Source organism: Aethalodelphis obliquidens, unplaced genomic scaffold (genome assembly GCF_003676395.1).
Source record: "Aethalodelphis obliquidens isolate GAN/ISIS:26980383/991018 unplaced genomic scaffold, ASM367639v1 scaffold1, whole genome shotgun sequence".
Lineage (NCBI taxonomy): Eukaryota > Metazoa > Chordata > Mammalia > Artiodactyla > Delphinidae > Aethalodelphis > Aethalodelphis obliquidens.
The window spans coordinates 11,697,509-11,718,887 of NW_020837945.1; the positions used below are offsets into that span (position 1 = coordinate 11,697,509).

At 41.8% G+C, this 21,379-nt stretch overlaps 1 protein-coding gene across 1 annotated transcript in view; it reads right to left on the minus strand.

Moving 5' to 3' along the window:
* Nucleotides 1-525: 525 nt before the first annotated feature.
* The window catches only part of IFNAR1 (interferon alpha and beta receptor subunit 1), a 27,864-nt gene continuing 7,010 nt past the window's right edge, over nucleotides 526-21,379 (minus strand). Inside the window, exons 3-11 of the mRNA XM_027101231.1 lie at nucleotides 15,794-15,975; nucleotides 13,170-13,327; nucleotides 12,915-13,056; nucleotides 11,912-12,026; nucleotides 8,511-8,710; nucleotides 8,244-8,401; nucleotides 5,639-5,789; nucleotides 5,002-5,147; nucleotides 526-3,783 (exon numbers count right to left, since the gene is read on the minus strand). Of these exons, the coding sequence (XP_026957032.1) occupies nucleotides 3,547-3,783; nucleotides 5,002-5,147; nucleotides 5,639-5,789; nucleotides 8,244-8,401; nucleotides 8,511-8,710; nucleotides 11,912-12,026; nucleotides 12,915-13,056; nucleotides 13,170-13,327; nucleotides 15,794-15,975 (1,489 nt within the window). The 3' untranslated portion in view covers nucleotides 526-3,546. The remainder of the gene's footprint in view (nucleotides 3,784-5,001; nucleotides 5,148-5,638; nucleotides 5,790-8,243; nucleotides 8,402-8,510; nucleotides 8,711-11,911; nucleotides 12,027-12,914; nucleotides 13,057-13,169; nucleotides 13,328-15,793; nucleotides 15,976-21,379) is intronic.

The window sequence follows — 21,379 nt, forward strand, 5'->3', positions numbered from 1 at the left end:
ACTCAGGTGAAAAAACTGGATGTTACTGGTATTTGTCATTACTGTTAAGTAACAAGGCATTTCCCGGGCGTCAGAGATGAATTTACTCATATTTACTTCCCTCTACAGTTTGAAAAAAATTTGCGGAAGCTTACTAAAAACACACGAAGGGTTCCCAGCCTGAATGACAGTGGTGTTTAACTTCAGATTCAAACGTGTCTAGAAGGCAGATCAATTTACATGTGGGACTAGGGAGTCTCCTTAAAGAGCTTATCCTGAGAAGAAATGTTGGTAAAAGGAAGCAGTGTAGTTCGACGGAGCAGAGTCTGCACCACACTGCAGACTCACTGGGTCAAGGCTGTGCTCCGGCCAAGTCTAAAGTTGAGGCTGTGAAAATGCAAAGGGCAAGCAAGAGAGCTCCCTGTCCAGGAGCTCCGTGGGGCGGTGACGGCAGTGGGGCCCCCTTCAGGATACCAACACCGGGCATGCGCACACCGGGTACAGGGACCAGCCCCCTCAGTTGTGAATACCTTGTGAAGACAGCAGTTGCCACTCCTGTGATGCATGTTTAATCAGTTCAAGCAGAACCACCATAACACCCAAGACTTTTGGCCTCAGTGCTTATTACAGAAAACTGTTTAACAAACTGTTTAAAAAACAGCAATGGGGGTTAAGACAAAGTACAAATGAAATAAGATACAAAGCTCACTGCATAGAAACATTGGAGACATGGTTGTGTCCTTCCACAACTCAGCAAGACACACAGTGTCAGAAACACCCATTTGGTTCAAATTTTAGATTTCAGTCATTTGACAATGATTTCCTGCGCACTTTTTCCGTGTGAGGCACCGCACTGTGGTAGGTGCTGGGGATACAGTAATAAGTGAAAGTAAATTCCTGCTCTCACAGAGCTTCCAGTCCCCTGGAGGGCAGACAGACACCACGAAACAAACATGTCAGGTAGTCAAAGGGTTACGGGGAGGAGCAGGCAGGTAGGCAAAGTTTCTGTACACTCTCCAAATTCTTAGGAGCCATCAGAGGCTGCTTTGAAGGTCATAGTTTGGGAAAAAGATACAAACTCTCAATTATATTTTTGAAATAACTTTTTTATAGGTTGCAAATTTCTGGTCAGACTGTTTAGTTCATGGTTCTCGAGCAGCATTTATACTTTTCTAACTAGAAGCTATGCTAAGTCTTTATGGCTGTACTACTGGAGTATGGCCCACATCATGCATGTGCACGTGTAGGTATAAGTATGCACGTATGTTTACAGACGTGTGTCACCACTTACGTATATGTTAATCTACATTACGTATGAATACATTATTTCTGGCTGTAATGATGCAAATCTTTTACATAAATGCGTAGGTTGTACCCAGCTTCTCCAAGAACTATCAATATTGTAGTTCTGAGGCAATTTATTGGTGCTCCCAAGTATATGGTATTTCCAAGTAAACTATGCTTCAGAAAAAATACTTGTCCCTTTACAAGCACATCCTGATTAAGCTACGTGTGGACCACAAAGAAGAAGGGGATGGAATTGCATTTTTAGGTCAGAAGACAAGGCAAAAATCGAGGGTTTTTTGTTCGCTGCTGCTCAGATGCTTGTTCGCTGAAAACCACAGGGGGTCCTAAACCCCAAAGACGCACAGACTCCCACATCCAGGGACCTGGAGACTTGTGTGGTGTCTTTTCATCCTAATGCCCGAGTTTTCCCTCTTCCACATCCCATGAAGGCGCTGCTTCCCTTTGGGATGTCCATTCTGAAGCAGCCTTCTTCCTGTGGTAAATCCCGGGCCCGCGTGCTGACCAGGCCTGTCGCACTGACACAGCGTGGAAGCCCGGGTTGACAGGGTCCTGGCATGTTCCTCACTTCCTCGCTACAGAGGCAAATTCCCACTGACAGGGCCTTCACAAGCGAAGGGCCAACCCAGATTTGCTTTGAACCAAAGGCCTCCGGTCAGCAGGATCAAAGGTGTGCGTGGGTCCCCGTAGGGATTCTGCAGCAGAGAACTGCCTCGGCGGGGATCCCTGGCCCATACTGTATGCTCCCCTAGGAGCCGGACCGAGGTCCAGGGAAGCACACGGTGTGCTCTGCAGAGGACGTGCTGAGCATCACAGCCCTTCCCAGGGCAGCTGCTTTCAACCTTTTCTTCCACCCAGAAGACCACAGCGGACCACTGTGTAAATAAGACTGGCCTGTCGTGATGCTCTGGGTAGCTCCATCTCCCTTCCCTTTCACTGGTCCTTCTGCAACGACTGAAGCTGAGAACCCGGCCTCAGAGGCCGCCAGAATTCCTACACTTCCCTCCTCTGCAGGATCTCCATGAATAATCCCAAATAGCGAATCATTTAAAAATAAGCTATAGATGCCTTTGAAAGGCATTACATATTTTAAGAATTAGGTTTTCTTCCCAGGTACATTTCCTCCCACACCTTGGTAACATATAATTTGCATTTTCTTGAGTGCATGTAGGCTGAGCAGAAGGGGTACCTGAATACTTCCGGACGGCGTAGAAAAGCTGGCCTGGCGTTAGAAACGATACAGATACGCCACAAAAACAAACCGCCCTCAGGAAGTTAGTCATCAACAGTTGATTACACACATTATTCTTGTTTTTCGCTAAAGTCACCTGCTTCTTTCCTACTGAATGACTCTACTTCTTACTCTGTCTCTTCTCTCAGTACCACTTTCTGGTCCCAAGACTTCTTACATCCGCTGTGACTAATGTCACATACTCCCATATCTTAAAAGATAATAGTAAGCTATCTACTCAGATAGTTTCCCATTTCTCTGTCATTTTAGTGATTATGCACTGTAATCAGAAGCTATTGTTCCAATGTTCTGAATCAGGAAGGCTTCATGGACATATAGCAAAAGATTATCTGGTTTTAATCCTAAACCGTAGAAGGGATAGGTAACTGTGATGTAGAAGCCAATGTAATTGGTAAAACGGATAGAATTCCCCTGGAGAATCTGTAAGGACCATACCATGTTTCTGGCATCTGCAGCTGTTTTCCAGAGTAAGCTACCTTTTCAGAAAACCAAGTGATGGTGGTATTCAGGCTTTTCTAAAGACATTTCCAAAGGGCCTACTTTCGTGTCCAAAGAAAAGACCATATGTTCTAAATGTGTCCTGAAAAATAATGGACTGTAATACTGGGAAGGAGAAGGGACAGATGGTATATGCAGCAGCAGTGGCAGCACGGCGACAGGATCAGCCGATGGGAACACAAGCGCCGCCCTTACCACACGTCGGCGCGGTGGAGCTTAGGGAATCATTAGGAAGACAGAGGGCATCTTCTGGATTTAACTTCTCACATCCAGGGCGGTCCCATGACAGGTCTTTCAAGATCTTACACGTGGAAAAGAATGTAGAAAACTCTTCTCCAAATTCCTTTCAAATACTTAAGTGCTTGCCTGTATTTTTAGGACCTACGATCTGAAGATGATCTTTCTTCCCCCACAAGCAAATATTCTCTTGCTAGTTACTGAGAGGAGTGAGGAGCCCAGGCTCCCACTGCAACTCCCGCAAGACTCCCTAGTATTTTCGAGTTCATTCCTGGTCACACAGTTTCCTGTTCCAGAAGTTCTTCACTTATTTTACTTTCACTGTTTTCGTCTTCATTAGAATAGTTTCCTGAATCTTGACTAGTTTGGGAATTGTACTTTTTGTGATCTTCAATTGGATTAGTCTCTTCTATTACAGTAAGAGTGTTTGCATTTTCAATTATAGAACATCTTTCCGTTTGTTCCTCAGAAGTGGAAAGGAGTAGATTCCTTACTGGCCGTTCAGAGAAATACTAATTCAAAAGGGAAAGAACAGAAACAGATTATTTAAAATCACAAAAATTAGTTTTCTAGTTCTAATAAGCTGTGGTTTCTTCAGTTTTCTAGAAACCCTATATTTTGACATGCATATTAAAAAGCAAGCTAAGAGCATATCGATTGCACTATAACGTTTAGAATAAGACCATCGCTAGTGAGGTCACGTACATGTTGGTATTGTGTTTGGGAATTATATGAAGAGTTCCTAAGAAAGGTCCACTGTTCTATCAAGGGGTGGGGAGTGGAAGAGTGTGGGCGAGGAAGGAAAGGGAGAACACTGGGATTTGGGACATTTTATTTTGACATAATAAAAATTTTGGTATCTAATCCACAAATACCCAGAGAGAGCACAGGGAGAAATTAACTTTTCCCTGTCCCACTAAGAATAAAGAGCTATTGTAACTTGATAGTTTTAAGTTCTTTAAATAACAGCTCTGAATAGAAGAGTATATAGAAATGATATTTAAAAACTCAGGCATAAAAGAGTAAAACGGTTCATATTTATGGAACGTTTGTACAGTGTTAGGCCCTTCTGGTTTATCTCCTTCGGTCCTCCCAATTCTGCAGGGTGGTACTACTGGCTCTGTTTTACAGTCTACGGGCACTTGCTCAAGCACCCTTAAGAGAGCTGCTCAAGTTCACAGAGCCAGTAAGTGCAAATACACTACAGCCCATCAACGATTCACCTTCAGGTCTCTGGCTCCAAAGCCTGGGGAACCTGAAACAGGGCAGGCAGCGTGGAAGCTGCCCCAGTGAACACACCACCCCCAGGGTGGTGTCCTCACTCAGTGCCTTCACTAACTCTGCCAACCAAAACACCGAGGTGCTGTGAAAGGAAACTCATGTTTTGCTCCTTCGTTTTCTGTGATTTTATCCACAGAATACAGTGTTTGCACTGATGAGAATGTTTTAATCTTTTTGTGAATATAGACTTTCAACGGTAAAACAAGTGCCCCAGTAACCAAGCTGCCAAAAAATAGGAGATTAAGGACACACCTTACTATTCCACGTTATATTCTATTAAATGACCCTTTCTAAAGTTAATTTCCTGAAACTCTGAAGAAAAAAACCCCAAATCAGTCTGTATTATTTTCTGAATATCAAGAAAACATTTACATTCTGTTGAAATCAAATATATTTCCCATTCATTTTAAGAAAAATCCAGTTAACTGTTGAAAAGAAAAGTAACATACCTCATCTACAGTGGAAGGAGGTTTACTTGATGGAAAGAACACGTAATTGATACACCTCAAGAGGACTTTCACAACATAAATGATAACGATGATAGAAAATAGCACAGTGCAAATTCCAGCTATAAGCCAGATTTTGGAAGTATTTCCTAAAAACAAATAAATGGTGTTTAGCATCTATACAGGTTTTGACACACAAATACATTAAGACTGCTGACAGTTTGTGTGAAGCAAATACAGCCACGTGAAAGGAAATATACATTCTATTAAATAATACCAACAATAACATAAAAAAATTCACAACTGAACTAATTAAGGGATTGCCACATAATAATTATATTAAGGATTATATAAAAAATTAAAATAGTCTCATTAAATTCTAAGAGTAATCATAAAAGGAAATTAATTATGCAGAGATGCATGAAATAGAAAGCATACAAAAACCACTGAACTAAGCTGAGTATTAAAAATATTTTCTAAAACTGGAAGGCTTGGCGTGAAGTACCCACACAGTTCATGAAGAAAATATTCTCTATATTTTTGTGGTAAAAAGGAAATATTTTACAACTTTCAATGAATTGGTTATTTTTATTAAGTCTTGTTACATTAAAAAAGAAAAGATGCAATCAAAGGTTCTGACCTGGTTTTGTTTTCTCACACACAGTAGTGCTAAAAACACTGCTTTTATTCCACCTGCCATTCTCAGTGAATGCTCTGGCTTTCACACAGTATACAGTCAGCGGTTTCAAGTTAGGAAAGGTAACATCCGTTCTTTTCTCTACAACTTTCCTCTATAAAAAATAAGTAAATTGTTGATAAAATTTAGAACCCCAAGAACTCACACAGGGAATATCTATTTTCTGAATTCCTTAAATAGTCAAGCTAAGACTGGCCTCTCCCAAACACTTAGTTGGTATATGTTTGAGAAATATAAATTTGTTTTGGACAACACATTATAACCAAACTCAAAAGTTAAACATGGCTGCTGCCAAAAAAAAAAAATATGTTCCTGAGACGACTCTAATTTATTTTATAAGTACATGCTGATTTGGTTTAATCACCATCACGTTATCTCTGTTTAGTGGCAGAACAATTAAGTGCAGAGGTTCTGGCCTCAAACTGCCTGTAGCAAGATATCACTCACAGCTACGTGGCCTTAGGCAAGTTGTTTAAGTTCCCTGGGCCCTACTCCCAGATCTGTAAAGTGAGGACAATTATGACTCCTATTTGTATTAGTCGGCTATTGCCACAATAATGTATAACAAAACATTACAAGGCCAACAAAATAATGTTGTGCAATGCTGTGTAACAAAACAGCCTGTGGCTCAAAAGATGTTTTTCTCACTCGTGAGTGTCCCAAAGTGCTGGGGGAACGCTCACTGAGGCCGTGGATCAGGTTTAGGTCTGCTCCACAGTCTCCCATCCGCCCCGGGGCCAGAGACCACCTGGAGCTTGCTTTCCTCTTGACAAATGGGAGAAGCACGCATGCGCACTTAAGGCCTCTGCTCATACCACATCCACTCCCATTCCACTGGTTACAGCCTAGTATCAATGAGGCAGTAATGAATATTCCATCCCAAGTATTTGCTGAATAGTAATTTAATCAAACTGTCTGGCAGGGTTGAAGAATGATTGAGACGATTCATGTAAAATACTTAGCCCAGTACCTTACACATAATGAGTATTCAATAAATTTGAGTTGTTATTACAATTGTAATTACTGATGAGTTACCCAGCATAGGATGGCCAAAGGAAAAAAAAAAGTTATTGAATCTACTATTTGTCAAGCAATGTGGTATGTATTTGCATATATTTTACCTCATTTTAAACCTTATAAACATCCTTTCAAAAAAAATTAAGTTACAATGTAATATGTATAAAACGGATAACTAATGAGAGAACCTGCTGGATAGCACAGGGAACTCCACTTCGCTGTACAGTGGAAACTAACACAACAGTGTAAAACAACTATACCCCAATTAAAAAAAAAAATAAGTTACTATGACCACCACCACTTTAGAGGAGAGGAAACAAAGTTTTAGCAGTTAACCACCTTGCCTAAGGTTACACAATTTGGGGGCTTGAGACACAAATTTAGATCTTTCTGATCTAGGGATGACTGAGAACTAACCATAGTGCTCAATAGGGCTAAATTCTGCTATGGTTACAGAGTGTTCAGATAGTTAAAATGAAACTAGCCAAGTTGCTGGAATTTTCTTAGATTTTCAACAGAAAATGAAGTTACAGAGTTTACCGACTTATGTGCACAAGATTTTTAAAGGTTGATTCCTTGATTGCAATTCCACAGGGAAAAGTGATCTAGGAATAATGTGGATTATCTGATGTATATTAGCTTTGTCAGTGGTTTTTGAATTTTAGGGTTTAAACAAGTGTTTCTCAACCCTTTTGTCATGACTACTCCCCTAAGGAGCCTTTTTAGACTATTTTTTCCTAATCCCTCCCCCTTTACAAAGTTGAATAAGATTTTGCTAGGCGAAGTTGAACACTCGAGGCAGGTTTTCCTCCTGGAGGGTCACGAACCACTGTAACAGCTAAGATTCTTTTGCGCCCTAAAAACCAATTTTTGCCCTCTTGGAGGTGCCCCACCCCCAGGGGATATGTGGCAATATCTGGAGGCATTTTGGGTTGTCAGAACTGGGACGGAGCGCTACGGGCATCTAGTGGGTAGTGGCCAATGGTATTGCTAGCCATCCTATAATGCACAAGGAAGCTCCCGCAACAAAGAATCAGCCAACCCAAATGTCAAGAGTGTTGAGAAACCCTGGTTCACGAACACCTGAGAATCCTGTTAAAAATACAAATTCCTGAGTTCTACCCCCAGAGATTCTGACTGAGAGGGAATAAGCTCAGGATCTGAATTTTAAAAACTAACTTGCGGGGTGGTGGGGGGACTTCCCTGGCAGTCTAGTGGTTAGGACTCCGTGCTTCCACTGCGGGGGGCACGGGTTCCATCCCCGGTCGGGGAACTAAGATCCTGCATGCCACGTGGTGTGGCCAAAGAGACAATAACAACAACAACAATTAACTGGGGCCCAGATGCAGGTGATCGTAACTCTTACTGTGTAAAACATGGGAAATGCTCATTGCTTCCTATTGTAAATATCTGAGTTAATCACATAGTCTTAAAGTTTAAAAATTTCCCTAGAATTTTAACTTCAAGCTTTGTTTAACCAAACCACAGTTATAACTCTAAATTATAAACCTATACTACATAGCCTTTTTACCTCAGCGTTTGAAGTGTTTTCCCAAAAAATAACTTCATAAATTAGTGGGTGAGGCTGGTTCACAGACATGTTTTCAGACTCTTCTGGAGCACCGATAGAGACGTGCAGTGAGTCATCATTAACGGATTTCATGCTAATGACTGGAGGAAATATGACAGCTAGAAAAAATGTGTAAAGACACAAAGTTCAAATTAGACTCAAAAAACAATGTTAAGAGTTCGTACCAAATTGGAGAATTACAATGTAAAGTAAAAACTATCGGCTTACTTTTCATCTCAGTATTAAATATTTTCTCTTCAGACCAAAAAGATGTGTTATTTCCATTAGATGCTTGTACACGGATACGGTGAATTCCTTCTGGGAAAGCATTTTGAGGAATCACACAGCGGGTAGTTTTGACATCTTCACAGTTTGGTATTTGTTTCCATTTGTCTGAATGACTCCCAGGAATCCTTTTTAAAAACTCACTTTTAAGACAAAAAAATGTTTTTTATTCCAAACACATTAATTTAGTAAACATTTACTGAATACCTATAATACAATAGACACTCCGTTAGGGGCTAAGGTTACAGAGATAAACGGTCCTCACCCTCGGGAAACTCACAGGATGGTGGAAGAGACATGTTCACAAAAGAAAACCAAAGATCTTGCTCCAGAGTGTGATAAGGTAGTGGTGTGCTAGGGTTGGCTCGTACCGGTGCACAGAAACAACTGCTAAATTTTCAGGAATGCTGCCAGCTAGTTGTTAAATACAGCCATTTTTAAAAGTTAAGTTACATAAACTTACAAATAAATAAATTATATTAAAAACAAAAGTAATAAATACTCATCTTGTCCTAATTATTTTCCTACATTTTATTATCTATGCTCAAGGCTAGTTACGTCTATCGTGTCTATGCGGCAGAAACGCTGTATGACGGAGGGCTTACTGTGCATCTTCCCAAATGCATGTTCAGTGACCTGTTGGGAGCTTGACAAGGGCCATAATAGGAGTAGTTATATTGTAAAAACTGGCAAATGCTACAGATAAGGCTTTTCCCTTCTGGAAAGCCAGCTGCTAAACGTACCAGCACACCTGTGGGTAAGTGCTGTATCAGAGATACACACCAGTGTCCTAAGAGCAAGTCTGCACAGAGCAAGACTGGGCCTGGAGAGGTTAAGTAAGCTGCTCAGAAACCAACAGCTCCAAGCATCTCAGTTCAAGCCTGGAACTGTAACAGCCTCCTGACTTGCCCCCTTGTCTGTCCTGTCTCCTTAGTCCCGCTGCACCACACACAATGTGGCCACCTTCACCCTCCTCAAACACAGGCCTCACGTTACCCGTTCCTCAACACAAAATTCCCAATGGCACTCAAATGCCTACAGGGCAGTCAGAGGCTAAGTCTAAGCTTACGCCATCCTATTAATTCAATGTTCTCTCTCATTGCTCTCCCAGGCCCAAATGTTCTGCTACTCTCAAAGCAGGTCCTCCCTTCTTGTCGGCAAAATTCCAAACGGGCCCCCCAAATTCCTACCTGCTGGTGCACAAGCCCTACATGATCCCCTCCGCCTCAGTGTGGGCAGGATCCATGAACTCTTGATTAGGTTACATTATTTGGCAAAGGTGAAGGGATCTTACAAATGAAATCAAGGTCCCAAACCAGTTGACTTTGAGTTTATCAAATGAGAGCCTATCCTGGGTGGGCCTGACCTGATCGGATAAGCCCTTTAAAAGAGGGTCTAGAGGTTCTAGAGGACAGAGATTCTCTCTCTTGATGGCCTCCAAGAAGCAGGTCACCATGAGTTCTGCAGCTGCGAGAAATGGATTCTGCCAACCACCACATGAGCTAAGGAGACAGCACGAGACAGCTTGTACGAGACAGCACCCCAGCTGACACCTGAACTGCAGCCTTGCAAGACCCTGAGCAGAGAACCCAGCTAAGCCACACCTGGACTCCTGACCCAAAGTCACGGACAGATAATAAACAGTGTGGTTTTTTTTTTTTTTTTTTTTTTTTTTGCGGTACGCGGCCTCTCACTGTCGTGGCCTCTCCCACTGCAGAGCACAGACTCCAGACGCACAGGCTCAGCGGTCATGGCTCACGGGCCCAGCCGCTCCGCGGCATGTGGGATCTTCCCGGACCGGGGCACGAACCCGTGTCCCCTGCATCGGCAGGCGGACTCTCAACCACTGCGCCACCAGGGAAGCCCAACAGTGAGTTTTAAGCTGCTAAGTTTGTGGTAGCTCGTTACAGAGCAATGCAAAATGAACACCTCCTCGTTACCCCAACCTAATTTTGTCTCTTCATATCCTGAGCTTCCCCCTGTGTGTAGCCCCTGCTTGGGATGCCCTCTCTTGTCATTTAAAAACATGTGACTTAGCAATCAAGGCCTGGTTCACACTGCATCTCCTTCCAGAGGGCTTCTTCGGTCTCTCCAGCCCCATCCACCTTTACGCTTCTGACTCTGTAACCCTTATAGTCTGTACTCCACTCCTCAGTCCTAAATCACATTTTGCTATGCAAAGGCAGATAACTGCTTCGGATTTCTAGCGCCGTGTGTTTTATTCTGCTGTACGTTTACGATTCCTTCAGTGCTTTGTACAGCGTGCTAAGGACCCAGAAGAAACGTAGAGACCAGCCATCAGAAACCCCCATCCCTGTCTAGTCTGTGGCCCTACTGGTTAACATGCTTTTGAAAGTGAAGAATACATAAAAGACTCCTCCTGTACAGTTTCCTGATCAGTGAGTGTGTGTGTGTGTCTGTGTGTGTGTGTATCCGTAAGGGCGTGTATGACATGAATGCGTTTATTATGCAAACTGTTACTGCTTCGAAACTAACACCAAAGGGTCGAAAGCAATCAATCGCAGCAGTACTGACTTCCCTTTTCCCTCGTTTTTTCTGCGTCTTTCTAGTCTCTTGCCTCTCACTCCTCCCTTCCTGCTCTACCTATACTTTCCTTTGGCCCCTCTATTCCTCAGTCCTCAGTATCTCTTTCTTTCCCATAGTCCACTTCACCTTCCACTTGATTACCCTCTTCTCTCCTCCCTCTCTACTTATCCCCTACAGTTTTCCAACTAGTATAAACTTATGCAGTCCTCTTCCACTCACGTGGTGCTAAGCTTCACTCATATTTGACTGGTCTCTACTCAATCACGTAGAGCCCAGCTCTCTCCAACTTTCTTAATTTCCCACCAAAGCAATCACTAAAAACTCTGCCAAAGCCACTAAAATAATCAAGACAATGGGAAGGCTAACTTGAATTGAACACGACAGAGTGACTGGACTCAGATCATTTCAAGGACTCATGGAAGAACTGGGTTCTGAAGAAAAGATCACGGCCATGTGTCAAGTATTCCAGATTGAGGAAATAGCACATGCAACTAGAATCACACCTTCAAAAAAAAAAAAAAAAAAAAAAAAAAAAGAGAGCCGGTAAGAACACTAGATATTATTAGAATACACCCATTTTACAACAAGTGAAGAAGCTGAGGCCCAAAGAAGTTAAGTGATTAGCTCAATGACATCCTGGGACTAGAATTAAACACTCCAGTTCCAGTATATCACAACCACCTTTCCCTCAGGCCACACGTGTGCACGGAGCAGCAGGTGGCTGAAGCCGAGTGAAAAGAAACCTAACAAAATGGGCAAAATGAACTGCAAAAGGACATTTATGGAATAGAACTTACTGGGACCACTGAGCTCGAAAAGTCGTGTTTTCACGTGCGTAATCCCATTGAAGGACATAGACCTGATTTTCAGCATCGATTCGTATATTTTCTGGTGAAGGCACTTTGTGTTTCTCTAGAAGACAAAGAGCACAAAACACATACACATTTTCTCCAGTGAGATGGTAGATGGCTAGAACTCCTAACAGCATGAGCGAGAAGATAAAAGGCTTGCGTCTTATCATAATGACGTAACAGCGAAATAAGTTATGGTGTGTATTCACACAGGGGAATACTACGCAGCCATTTAAAAGAATGTGATAGATCTATATGTGCCGACATAAGAAGAGAGCCTCAATATATTGGGTTAAACAAGCAAGTTTAAAATATATCTGGCAGGACCTTAGTTTTTAATTTAAAAGACAAAAACCCCAAAACTGTAAGTCCAAGTGTATACTTACATAAACCCTGAAAAAAGTATGAAAGGTTGTACACAGACTGCTGGTGATACTTATCTCTGGTAAATGGAATTGGGGGTCAGGAGGCAGGAGAGGAAACCTTTAAACCCTTCTATACTGTTTGATTTTAAAAACAAAGCATATTAAACTTATAATTAAAATAATAAATCCAAGCTCCTGCCCTTAAACCTTAATCGCTGGCAAGATGTCACTGATTAAATGTATCAGGATGCTTTCATGTTTTAACATTTCATCTATAAAGGTAAACTTTTTGGAAGACTAACTGTTCTTCTAGCAACTACCTCCCTTTCTTGTGGAATCTGAATAAAAACAATTTTTTTCATTAGAAAATACTTGGATTTTATGCAAAATTTTCATTATTATTTACTTGAGACAAAAATCCCAAATAACATTTGTTGCTTACGTAAATGCTGTTAGAATGCCTTTGCTTTAATGTCTATTAAACCATCACATAAGCTTTAGCAACTATTGGAAAAATGCCCAGATTGACAGGTTGCCAATTTATATACATGGTTATTGAATCTGAAGCAAGACTTCCTGCTTACCTGTGGTGTTTATACAATACACTGGACTATAGAAACCAACTCTTCTTGGTGCACGTAGTTCTGCTTTAACTTTTAAACAATAAGTAGTCTCTGGTGAGAGGTTATAGATTTTATCTCTGGAATAAACAGTTTCAGTCCTTTCCTATAATTAAAAAGAAAAAGAAGTCTGTTCTTTAAAAAAGTAAAAAGTCAAGTTTTAGAATGAATTCATGTCATTCTTCTCTCACATCAAACAAAGATAAAGATAATGCTTACCTCTAGACGTGAAGAGTTTTTCCAGATAACTAAGCTATATATAAAGCTGGAATGGTCCATAGCCCACATGATACTGTCTTTTGTCCCAGGAGGAGAGACGTTTATTATTATTGCCTTATCTTCAGCTTCTAAATGTACATCTAGAGGACCAATCTGAGCTGTAAAAATAAAAACATTTATTACGTAAGTTCACGAATACAACCCCAAACATTCATACAACAAACAATTCTAAGCACTTAATATGTGCCTGGCCTCTAAAACGGAGAAAATCCCTCACGGAGCTCACACTTCAGTGAGGGATGCGGCCCAAAATCCCAAATACACAAGTGCATGTACTGTTATCAGGTCACGTGTTATCAGGTCACGTGTTATCAGGTCACGTGTGCTCTAAGAAAAAATGAAGTAACGTAAAGGGACAGAGAATGTCAGCAAGAGCTGTTTCAGGTAAGTTAGTGAGGAGAAGGCTCCCCGAGACGTCTGAGCTGAAACCTGAACAAGGTGAGGGAGTCAGTCGTGCACGTCTCGAGGGGAGAAGCATCCCCAGCTGAGGGGGCACCAAGGGCAGAGCCCCTGAGATGGGAACGTGCTCACCATTTTCAAGAGACAGTAGGGGGCGCTCGAATGGCTGAGTGGTAGAAAATGAGATCAGAGAGGCAGCTAGAAGCCAGGTAACGGGCAGAACTCTGTAGTCTGAGTCTGTAGTCTCTGGAGGACTGCTGAGCCCTGATTCACATCCGGGAAAGATCACCCTGGTTGATGTGTGAGGAAGCAGGGAAGCTACTGAAGCAGTTCGAGTGACAAATGGAAGTGGCCTGGCGAAGGCTGGTAGCAGGGGTGGAAGTGAGAAGGGATCCGATGCAGGATATACTCTGAAGGTTGATCACTCAGCACTTGCTGATGGACTGGATGTTGCATGAGAGAAAGAGATGTCAAAGGTGATGCCAGGGCTCTTGGCCTGAGCAAATAAACAGGTGACGTCATTAACCGAGATGAAAAACACTGCAAGAAGAGCAGGTCTGGAGGGGGAAGATCAAGAGCTCTGTTTGACATTTTAAATTTGAGACGACTTGTAGACCTCTAAGTAGAGATGCTTAATAGAGAGCTGGTGATGAGAGTCTAAGGTAAGGGGAAGGAATGCGGCTGGAGTGATGTAATTTGGGGAGTCAAGAGCACAGATGATGTTGAAAGCCATACGATTCCTGGTGGAGGGGGCGTAGGAGAAGAGATTCAACGACCAAGCCCTGCAGCTGTCCAACATTTAAAGGTCTGGGGGATGAGAAGAAACTGACAAAGGAGCAACCAAAGAGCAGCAGGAGAGGCAGGAAAGGGCAGCGCCCTAGAGATCAGAGATGGAAGGGTTTCAGGAAGAAGAGAGTGATGATCACGCCAATGCCACAGGGGAACTGGGCCAGAAGAGGACAGGGAACCCACTAGGCACTGTGGAGGTCACGGGAACCTCGGCAAGAGTAGTTTCAGGGTAGTGATGGGGAACAAAGCTCAGATGGAGAGGGCTGGAGAGGGTGTAGGAGGAAAAGTGTACAGAGAGGGGGTACAGATCATTCTCGTGTGAGTTTTGGTACAGGGCAATGGTTCTCAAACTGTTTGGTCTTGGGACCCCTTTACACTCTTAGAGAAACTGAGGGTCCTAAAGAGCTTTTGTTTACATGGGCTATGTCATTGAATATTTAGCATATTAAACATTAAAACTGATAAAAATTTAAAATATCTACCAATTCATTAAAAAATAGTAATGATAAAACCCACTATGTGATAAAAAATGACTATATTTCCCAAAACAAATAAGCCAAAAAGCTTAGTGAGGAAAGTGGTGCTATTTCACATTCTGTTCAAATCTCTTTAATGTCTGGCTTAATAAAGAAGGCAGCTGTGTCTCACACCTACTTCTGCATTCAGTCAGTCACCATTTCACATCAAACAGCCTCTAGAAAACTCCAGAGTACACTCACGAGAGAATCAAAATGAAAAAGACAAGTAAGTCTTAGAATTACTAAGAAAATAGTTTGGACTTTATAGACCGCCTGAAAGGGTCTTGGAGACCACACTTTGAGAACAACCACTATAGCAGCGGTCCCCAACCTTTTTGGCACCAGGGACCAGTTTTGTGGAAGACAATATTTCCACGGATTGGTGGGGGCGGCAGTGATGGGAGGAGATGGTTCAGGCGGTAATGCAAGCGGTGGGGAGAGATGAAGAGCGGTGAGGAGTGGTGGGGAGCGGTGAAGAGTGGTGGGGGGCAGTGGGGAGCGGTGAGGAGCGGTGGGGAGCGGTGGGGAGAGATGAAGAGTGGTGGGGAGTGGTGAGGAGCAGTGGGGAGTGGTGAAGAGTGGTGGGGAGCGGCAGATGAAGCTTCGCTCGCTCGCCCGACACGCACGACACTCACCTCCTGCTGCGCAGCCCGGGGTGGAAGGGGTGGTTTGAGGTCCCCTGCACCATAGGGAAAGCAGGAAAATGATGCCATAGCAGGAAGGAGATACCGGTTTAAGGGAATCCTTGTTTGTTTGTTTGTTTTTAAAGATGGGAGACTTTATATCATGTAAATGAAAGAGGCTGTTCTGGTAATATTTAATAAAGAATACAGTGTAATTCAGCTGGCAACTTCTTACCTTCCTGAAAGGGTATAAATGGCTTAACCTCATGCCACTGAGAAGTGTTGTTTCCTTTTTCTGCTCTTATGCGCAATTCAATTTTTTCATAAACATTTTTAAGCTTGACTGAAGAAAAGTTGCATTCGGTACTAGTAATATGCTGACACCCAGGCAATTTCTTCCAATTATCCATCCCTGGTCTTCAAAATAAAAAAGCAAATGAATGAATGAACATTATAAATACAAGAGTGACAAACATGTTTTCTATTTACATTAACATTATAAAGTGTAAGTAGTTATTTCTTCTACTTGAGTTAATGTCCTGACAATATTTTTGTGTGTAACGTTCTACTCTTTTTCAATACCTATATACCAAGTTATTATTTATACAATGGAATAATTCTGACATATAGTTAACTTTTTAATGTAAAAAATCCTAATGCATTAGGATTTCAAAGAAGCAGAGAAAGAAAGAACCCGTAAGATAAAAGTGCACTTACTGTTGGCTTTGTTAAAGACAGTTGTGTGACTTTTGGCCAACTACTTTGTATTCTGGATCCTCTCTTCCTTACTGAAAAATTGGGAAGTGGATTTGATGATTCCCTTCTGACCTCTTCCTATGAAGAGACTTACTAACCCTAAGGAAGACCTCAGGATCAGTATGGTTTGAGAATTTCCTCTGCTCTTCTCAAAACCAAACCATCCCTTCTGCATACTGATCTCTATAATTCCTTTGTTACATGACTAGAAACAAAGAACTTAAAATGTTAACATAAACTAACAAACTTCTCAATGTGGATTTAGTCCATTAAAAAGTTTGGGTGATATTAGATTTTTTTTAAGCATGTGAAGAAACTAAGTTGGCACAGAGTGCCTTAAACAGAAAGGACATGTTGCTACAAAGGGGACAGGAGGCTGAAGTGAAGGTGAGGGACAGAAAACAAACATTAGATTTCAAAATTTTTGCCTGTGGTAAGCCCTGTCTGCCTTAAACCAAAGAGAGAAACTATCCTCTGAGAAGGCATTTTTGTCAAGCCTAATTCATAGTTCTAGCACTAGCTGATTTTTGTTTTTTTGGGTAATATTGTAGACCTCATTTTAAAGATGCTAAAGCATGTTTATTTTTTTTAAAATTAATTTATTTTTAAAAATATTTATTTATTTGGCTGCACCGGGTCTTAGTTGTGGCACTGGGGATCTTCATTGCAGCATGCGGGATCTTTCTTTTGTTTTTAGTTGCAGCGTGTGGGCTCTTAGTTGCGGCATGTGTGTGGGATCTAGTTCCCTGACCAGGGATCGGACCCAGGCCCCCTGCACTGGGAGCACGTAGTCTTAACTACTGGAGCACCAGGGAAGTCCCTAAAGCATCTTTAATAAAAAGCTAAGGATGCTCTTTATTAAAAGCTAATAGAAATTAGGGATGATATCTAAATAATGTTTGTGCTGACTCCGATTCAAGTCTACCTTATTTTTCAAAAAAGAAACATCTTTAAAATGTTACTGGGACTTCCCTGGTGGCACAGTGGTTAGGAATCCTGGTGGTTAGGAATCAGGTGGTTAGGTGGTTCCTGGTGGTTAGGAATCCGCCTGCCCATGCAAGGGACAAGGGTTCTATCCCTGGTCTGGGAAGATCCCACATGCTGTGGAGCAACTAATCCCGCGAGCCACAACTGCTGAGCCTGCGTGCTGCAACTACTGAAGCCCGCGCACCTAGAGCCTGTGCTCCGCGACAAGAGAAGCCACCGCAATGAGAAGCCCGCGCACCGCAATGAAGAATAGCCCACGCTCACTGCAACTGGAGAAAGCCCGCGTGGAACAACAAAGACCCAACACAGCCAAAAGAAAAAAAGTTACCAATAATATACACTACCATATACACTTCATTCCTGGTGAGTTTCCCCTTCTTTACCTATCTGAGATTTACCTATTTGAGATTAGAGTTGGCATTGATAATACCTTGATTTAAATGCAAATCTTCCTGAGAAACTCCTCCACAACAGAATCTATTTTTTTAAAATCCAGACTTTAAAAATCTAAACCAAAAATTCAGATTGTTTTTCCCCTCAAATGTCATTTATTAGAAAATATAATTCCAGAGAAATTAGGAGATTAAGGAAGTCTGGGAAGTGGGTACGGTACACAGATCTCTTTAAATCAGGTGCATGGAGGGTCAAATAAAATGAGCTCCAGGCAAAAGGTCAGTAAAGCATTTCTGGTCCATTTATATGGAGAACCTTTATTATACTCAACAGAAAACCTTATAAAAAATTTAAAACTAAGCCGTGATATGGTTTTAACCCACGCTCACTCTTTACATCTGTCTTTCCTGCTCCAGGAGATGCAGCTGCCCACTCCATTACAACTGCTTTTGCAGGTAAGGGAGCTACTACAGTAGTAGCTACTTTTATATTTTCTTAAAAAAAAAACCAAACTTTATCATATACAGTGTTTAGATCACAACAGAAATGTAACTTGAAAATAAATGTGTAACCAATAGAAAATTCATTTCATAAAACCAGTTCCATAATAAAACTTCATGCCATCTTTGTCTCGCCTATTCACTAACGTATTCCAAGTACCCAGAAGAGTGTTTGGCATAAAAGGCATTCAATGTTTGTTGAATGAAGACTGCACACTACATACGTCATAATACACTTTATTTATTTTAAATAAATAAATAAATTCATTTATTTAGTTAATTAATTTATTTTTATTTTTGGCTGTGTTGGGTCTTCGTTGCTGCGCGTGGGCTTTCTCTAGTTGTGGCGAGCGGGGGCTACTCTTCATTGTGGTGCGCGGGCTTCCCACTGCGGTGGCTTCTCTTGTTGCAGAGCACGGGCTCTAGGTGCGCGCGGGCTTCAGTAGTTGTGGCACGGGGGCTCAGTAGTTGTGGCTCGTGGGCTCTAGAGAGCAGGCTCAGTCGTGTGGCCCACGGGCTTAGTTGCTCTGTGGCATGTGGGATCTTCCAGACCAGGGCTCAAACCTGTGTCCCCTACACTGGCAGGTGGATTCTTAACCCACTGTGCCACCAGGGAAGTCCCCATAATACATTTTAGATATAAGTCACAAACACTGACGTCTTAGATAAGCATATGTTCTACAGGCACTGGTATCCCAGCAGCTTATTTATGTGTCTGTGTATCATTTATCACCAGTGATATGTCTAATGTTCTGAGAAACACTATATTGAAAAAAATATCTGTCTGCTGCTGACATTAACTACACTTTGGTTGACCACGTTCTCTGCACCACTGTTATGCGCACTTGATACACAATTGTGCAACACTCACAATAGCCTTCCGAGTTACATGCTTCATCACTGGGGTGTCCCAGGCCAGTCTGCCTGGGACTGTCCTGGTTTAACCTTATTGTTCCAGCTTATCTAAAATCAAGTGCTTCTGTTCACTCTCACAAGTACCCTGGTTTGAATGATAAATTACACATGATCATACTAATTTTTTATCTTTACTTAACAGATAAGGAGACTGTGACAGAGAGAATAAGTAGCAGAGGATAGATTTAAACCCAAGCAGCCTGGCTCAAGTTCATATAACGCTACATCACACTAACCGCTAAACTGGCTCCCCGAACTTGTGACCTGGCATGTTCTTACAAGGCAATTGTTTATAAGCTAGCAGAACAGAAGAGAGAAAGAACACACTGAAACAGTGCATTGGACACTAAAGTCAGAACCGACAGATCATCATGAACTGGAGAATTTAGTAGAAGTGACAGAACGTGTGAAAGAACAAGAACACGAGAGCACTGCCTATGGCTCTGTTCTTTATTACAAGGGTAATTTTATTTTATTTTTATTTATTTAGTTTTTAATTTAATTTTTTTTTGTGTGTGTGGCTATGTTGGGTCTTCGTTGCTGCACGCAGGCTTTCTCTAGTTGCGGTGAGCGGGGGCTACTCTTTGTTGCGGTGCGCGGGCTTCTCATTGTGGTGGCTTCTCTTGTTGCGGAGCACAGGCTCTAGGCACGCGGGCTTCAGTAGTTGTGGTGCACGGGCTCAGTTGCTCCGTGGCATGTGGGATCTTCCCGGACCAGGGCTCGAACCCATGTCCCCTGCATTGGCAGGCAGATTCTTAACCACTGCGCCACCAGGGAAGTCCCTACGAGGGTAATTTTAAATAAAGGAATCTGAAATAATCTCTATTATACCTAAAACAGTTGTTTCATAACAACATTCTGAACTAAGGCAAAGAACAAATTTGGTAACAAAACTCAAAGTTTTGTAAAAGTATGAAGTTAGATCACTCCCTAACACCATACACAAAAATAAGCTCAAAATGGATTAAAGACCTAAATGTAAGGCCAGAAACTATCAAACTCTTAGAGGAAAACATAGGCAGAACACTCTATGACATAAATCACAGCAAGATTCTTTCTGACCCACCTCCTAGAGTAATGGAAATAAAAACAAGAGTAAACAAATGGGACCTAATGAAACTTAAAAGCTTTTGTGCAGCAAAGGAAACCATAAAGAAGACCAAAAGACAACCCTCAGAATGGGAGAAAATATTTGCAAATGAAGCAACTGACAAAGGATTGATCTCCAAAATTTATAAGCAGCTCATGCAGCTTAATAACAAAAAAACAAACAACCCAATCCAAAAATGGGCAGAAGACCTAAATAGACATTTCTCCAAAGAAGATATACAGAGTGCCAACAAACACATGAGAGAATGCTCAACATCACTAATCATTAGAGAAATGCAAATCAAAACTACAATGAGATATCATCTCACACCAGTCAGAATGGCCATCATCAAAATATCTACAAACAATAAATGCTGGAGAGGGTGCGGAGAAAAGGGAACCCTCTTACACTGTTGGTGGGAATGTAAATTGATACAGCCACTGTGGAGAACAGTATGGAGGTTCCTTAAAAAGCTACAAATAGAACTACCATATGACCCAGCAATCCCACTACTGGGCATATACCCTGAGAAAACCATAATTCAAAAAGAGTCATGTACCAAAATGTTCATTGCAGCTCTATTTACAATAGCCCAGAGATGGAAACAACCTAAGTGTCCATCATCGGATGAATGGATAAAGAAGATGGGGCACATATATACAATGGAATATTACTCAGCCATAAAAAGAGACGAAATTGAGCTATTTGTAATGAGGTGGATAGACCTAGAGTCTGTCATACAGAGTGAAGTAAGTCAGAAAGAGAGAGACAAATACCGTATGCTAACACATATATATGGAATTTAAAAAAAAAAAATGTCATGAAAAACCTAGGGGTGAAACAGGAATAAAGACACAGACTTACTAGAGAATGGACTTGAGGCTATGGGGAGGGGGAAGTGTAAACGGTGACAAAGCGATAAAGAGGCATGGACATATATACACTACCAAACGTAAGGTAGATAGCTAGTGGGAAGCAGCCGCATAGCACAGGGAGATCAGCTCGGTGCTTTGTGACCGCCTGGAGGGGTGGGATAGGGAGGGTGGGAGGGAGGGAGACGCAAGCGGGAAGAGATATGGGAATATATGTATATATATAACTGATTCATTTTGTTGTGAAGCTGAAACTAACATACCATTGTAAAGCAATTATACTCCAATAAAGATGTTAAAAAAAAAAA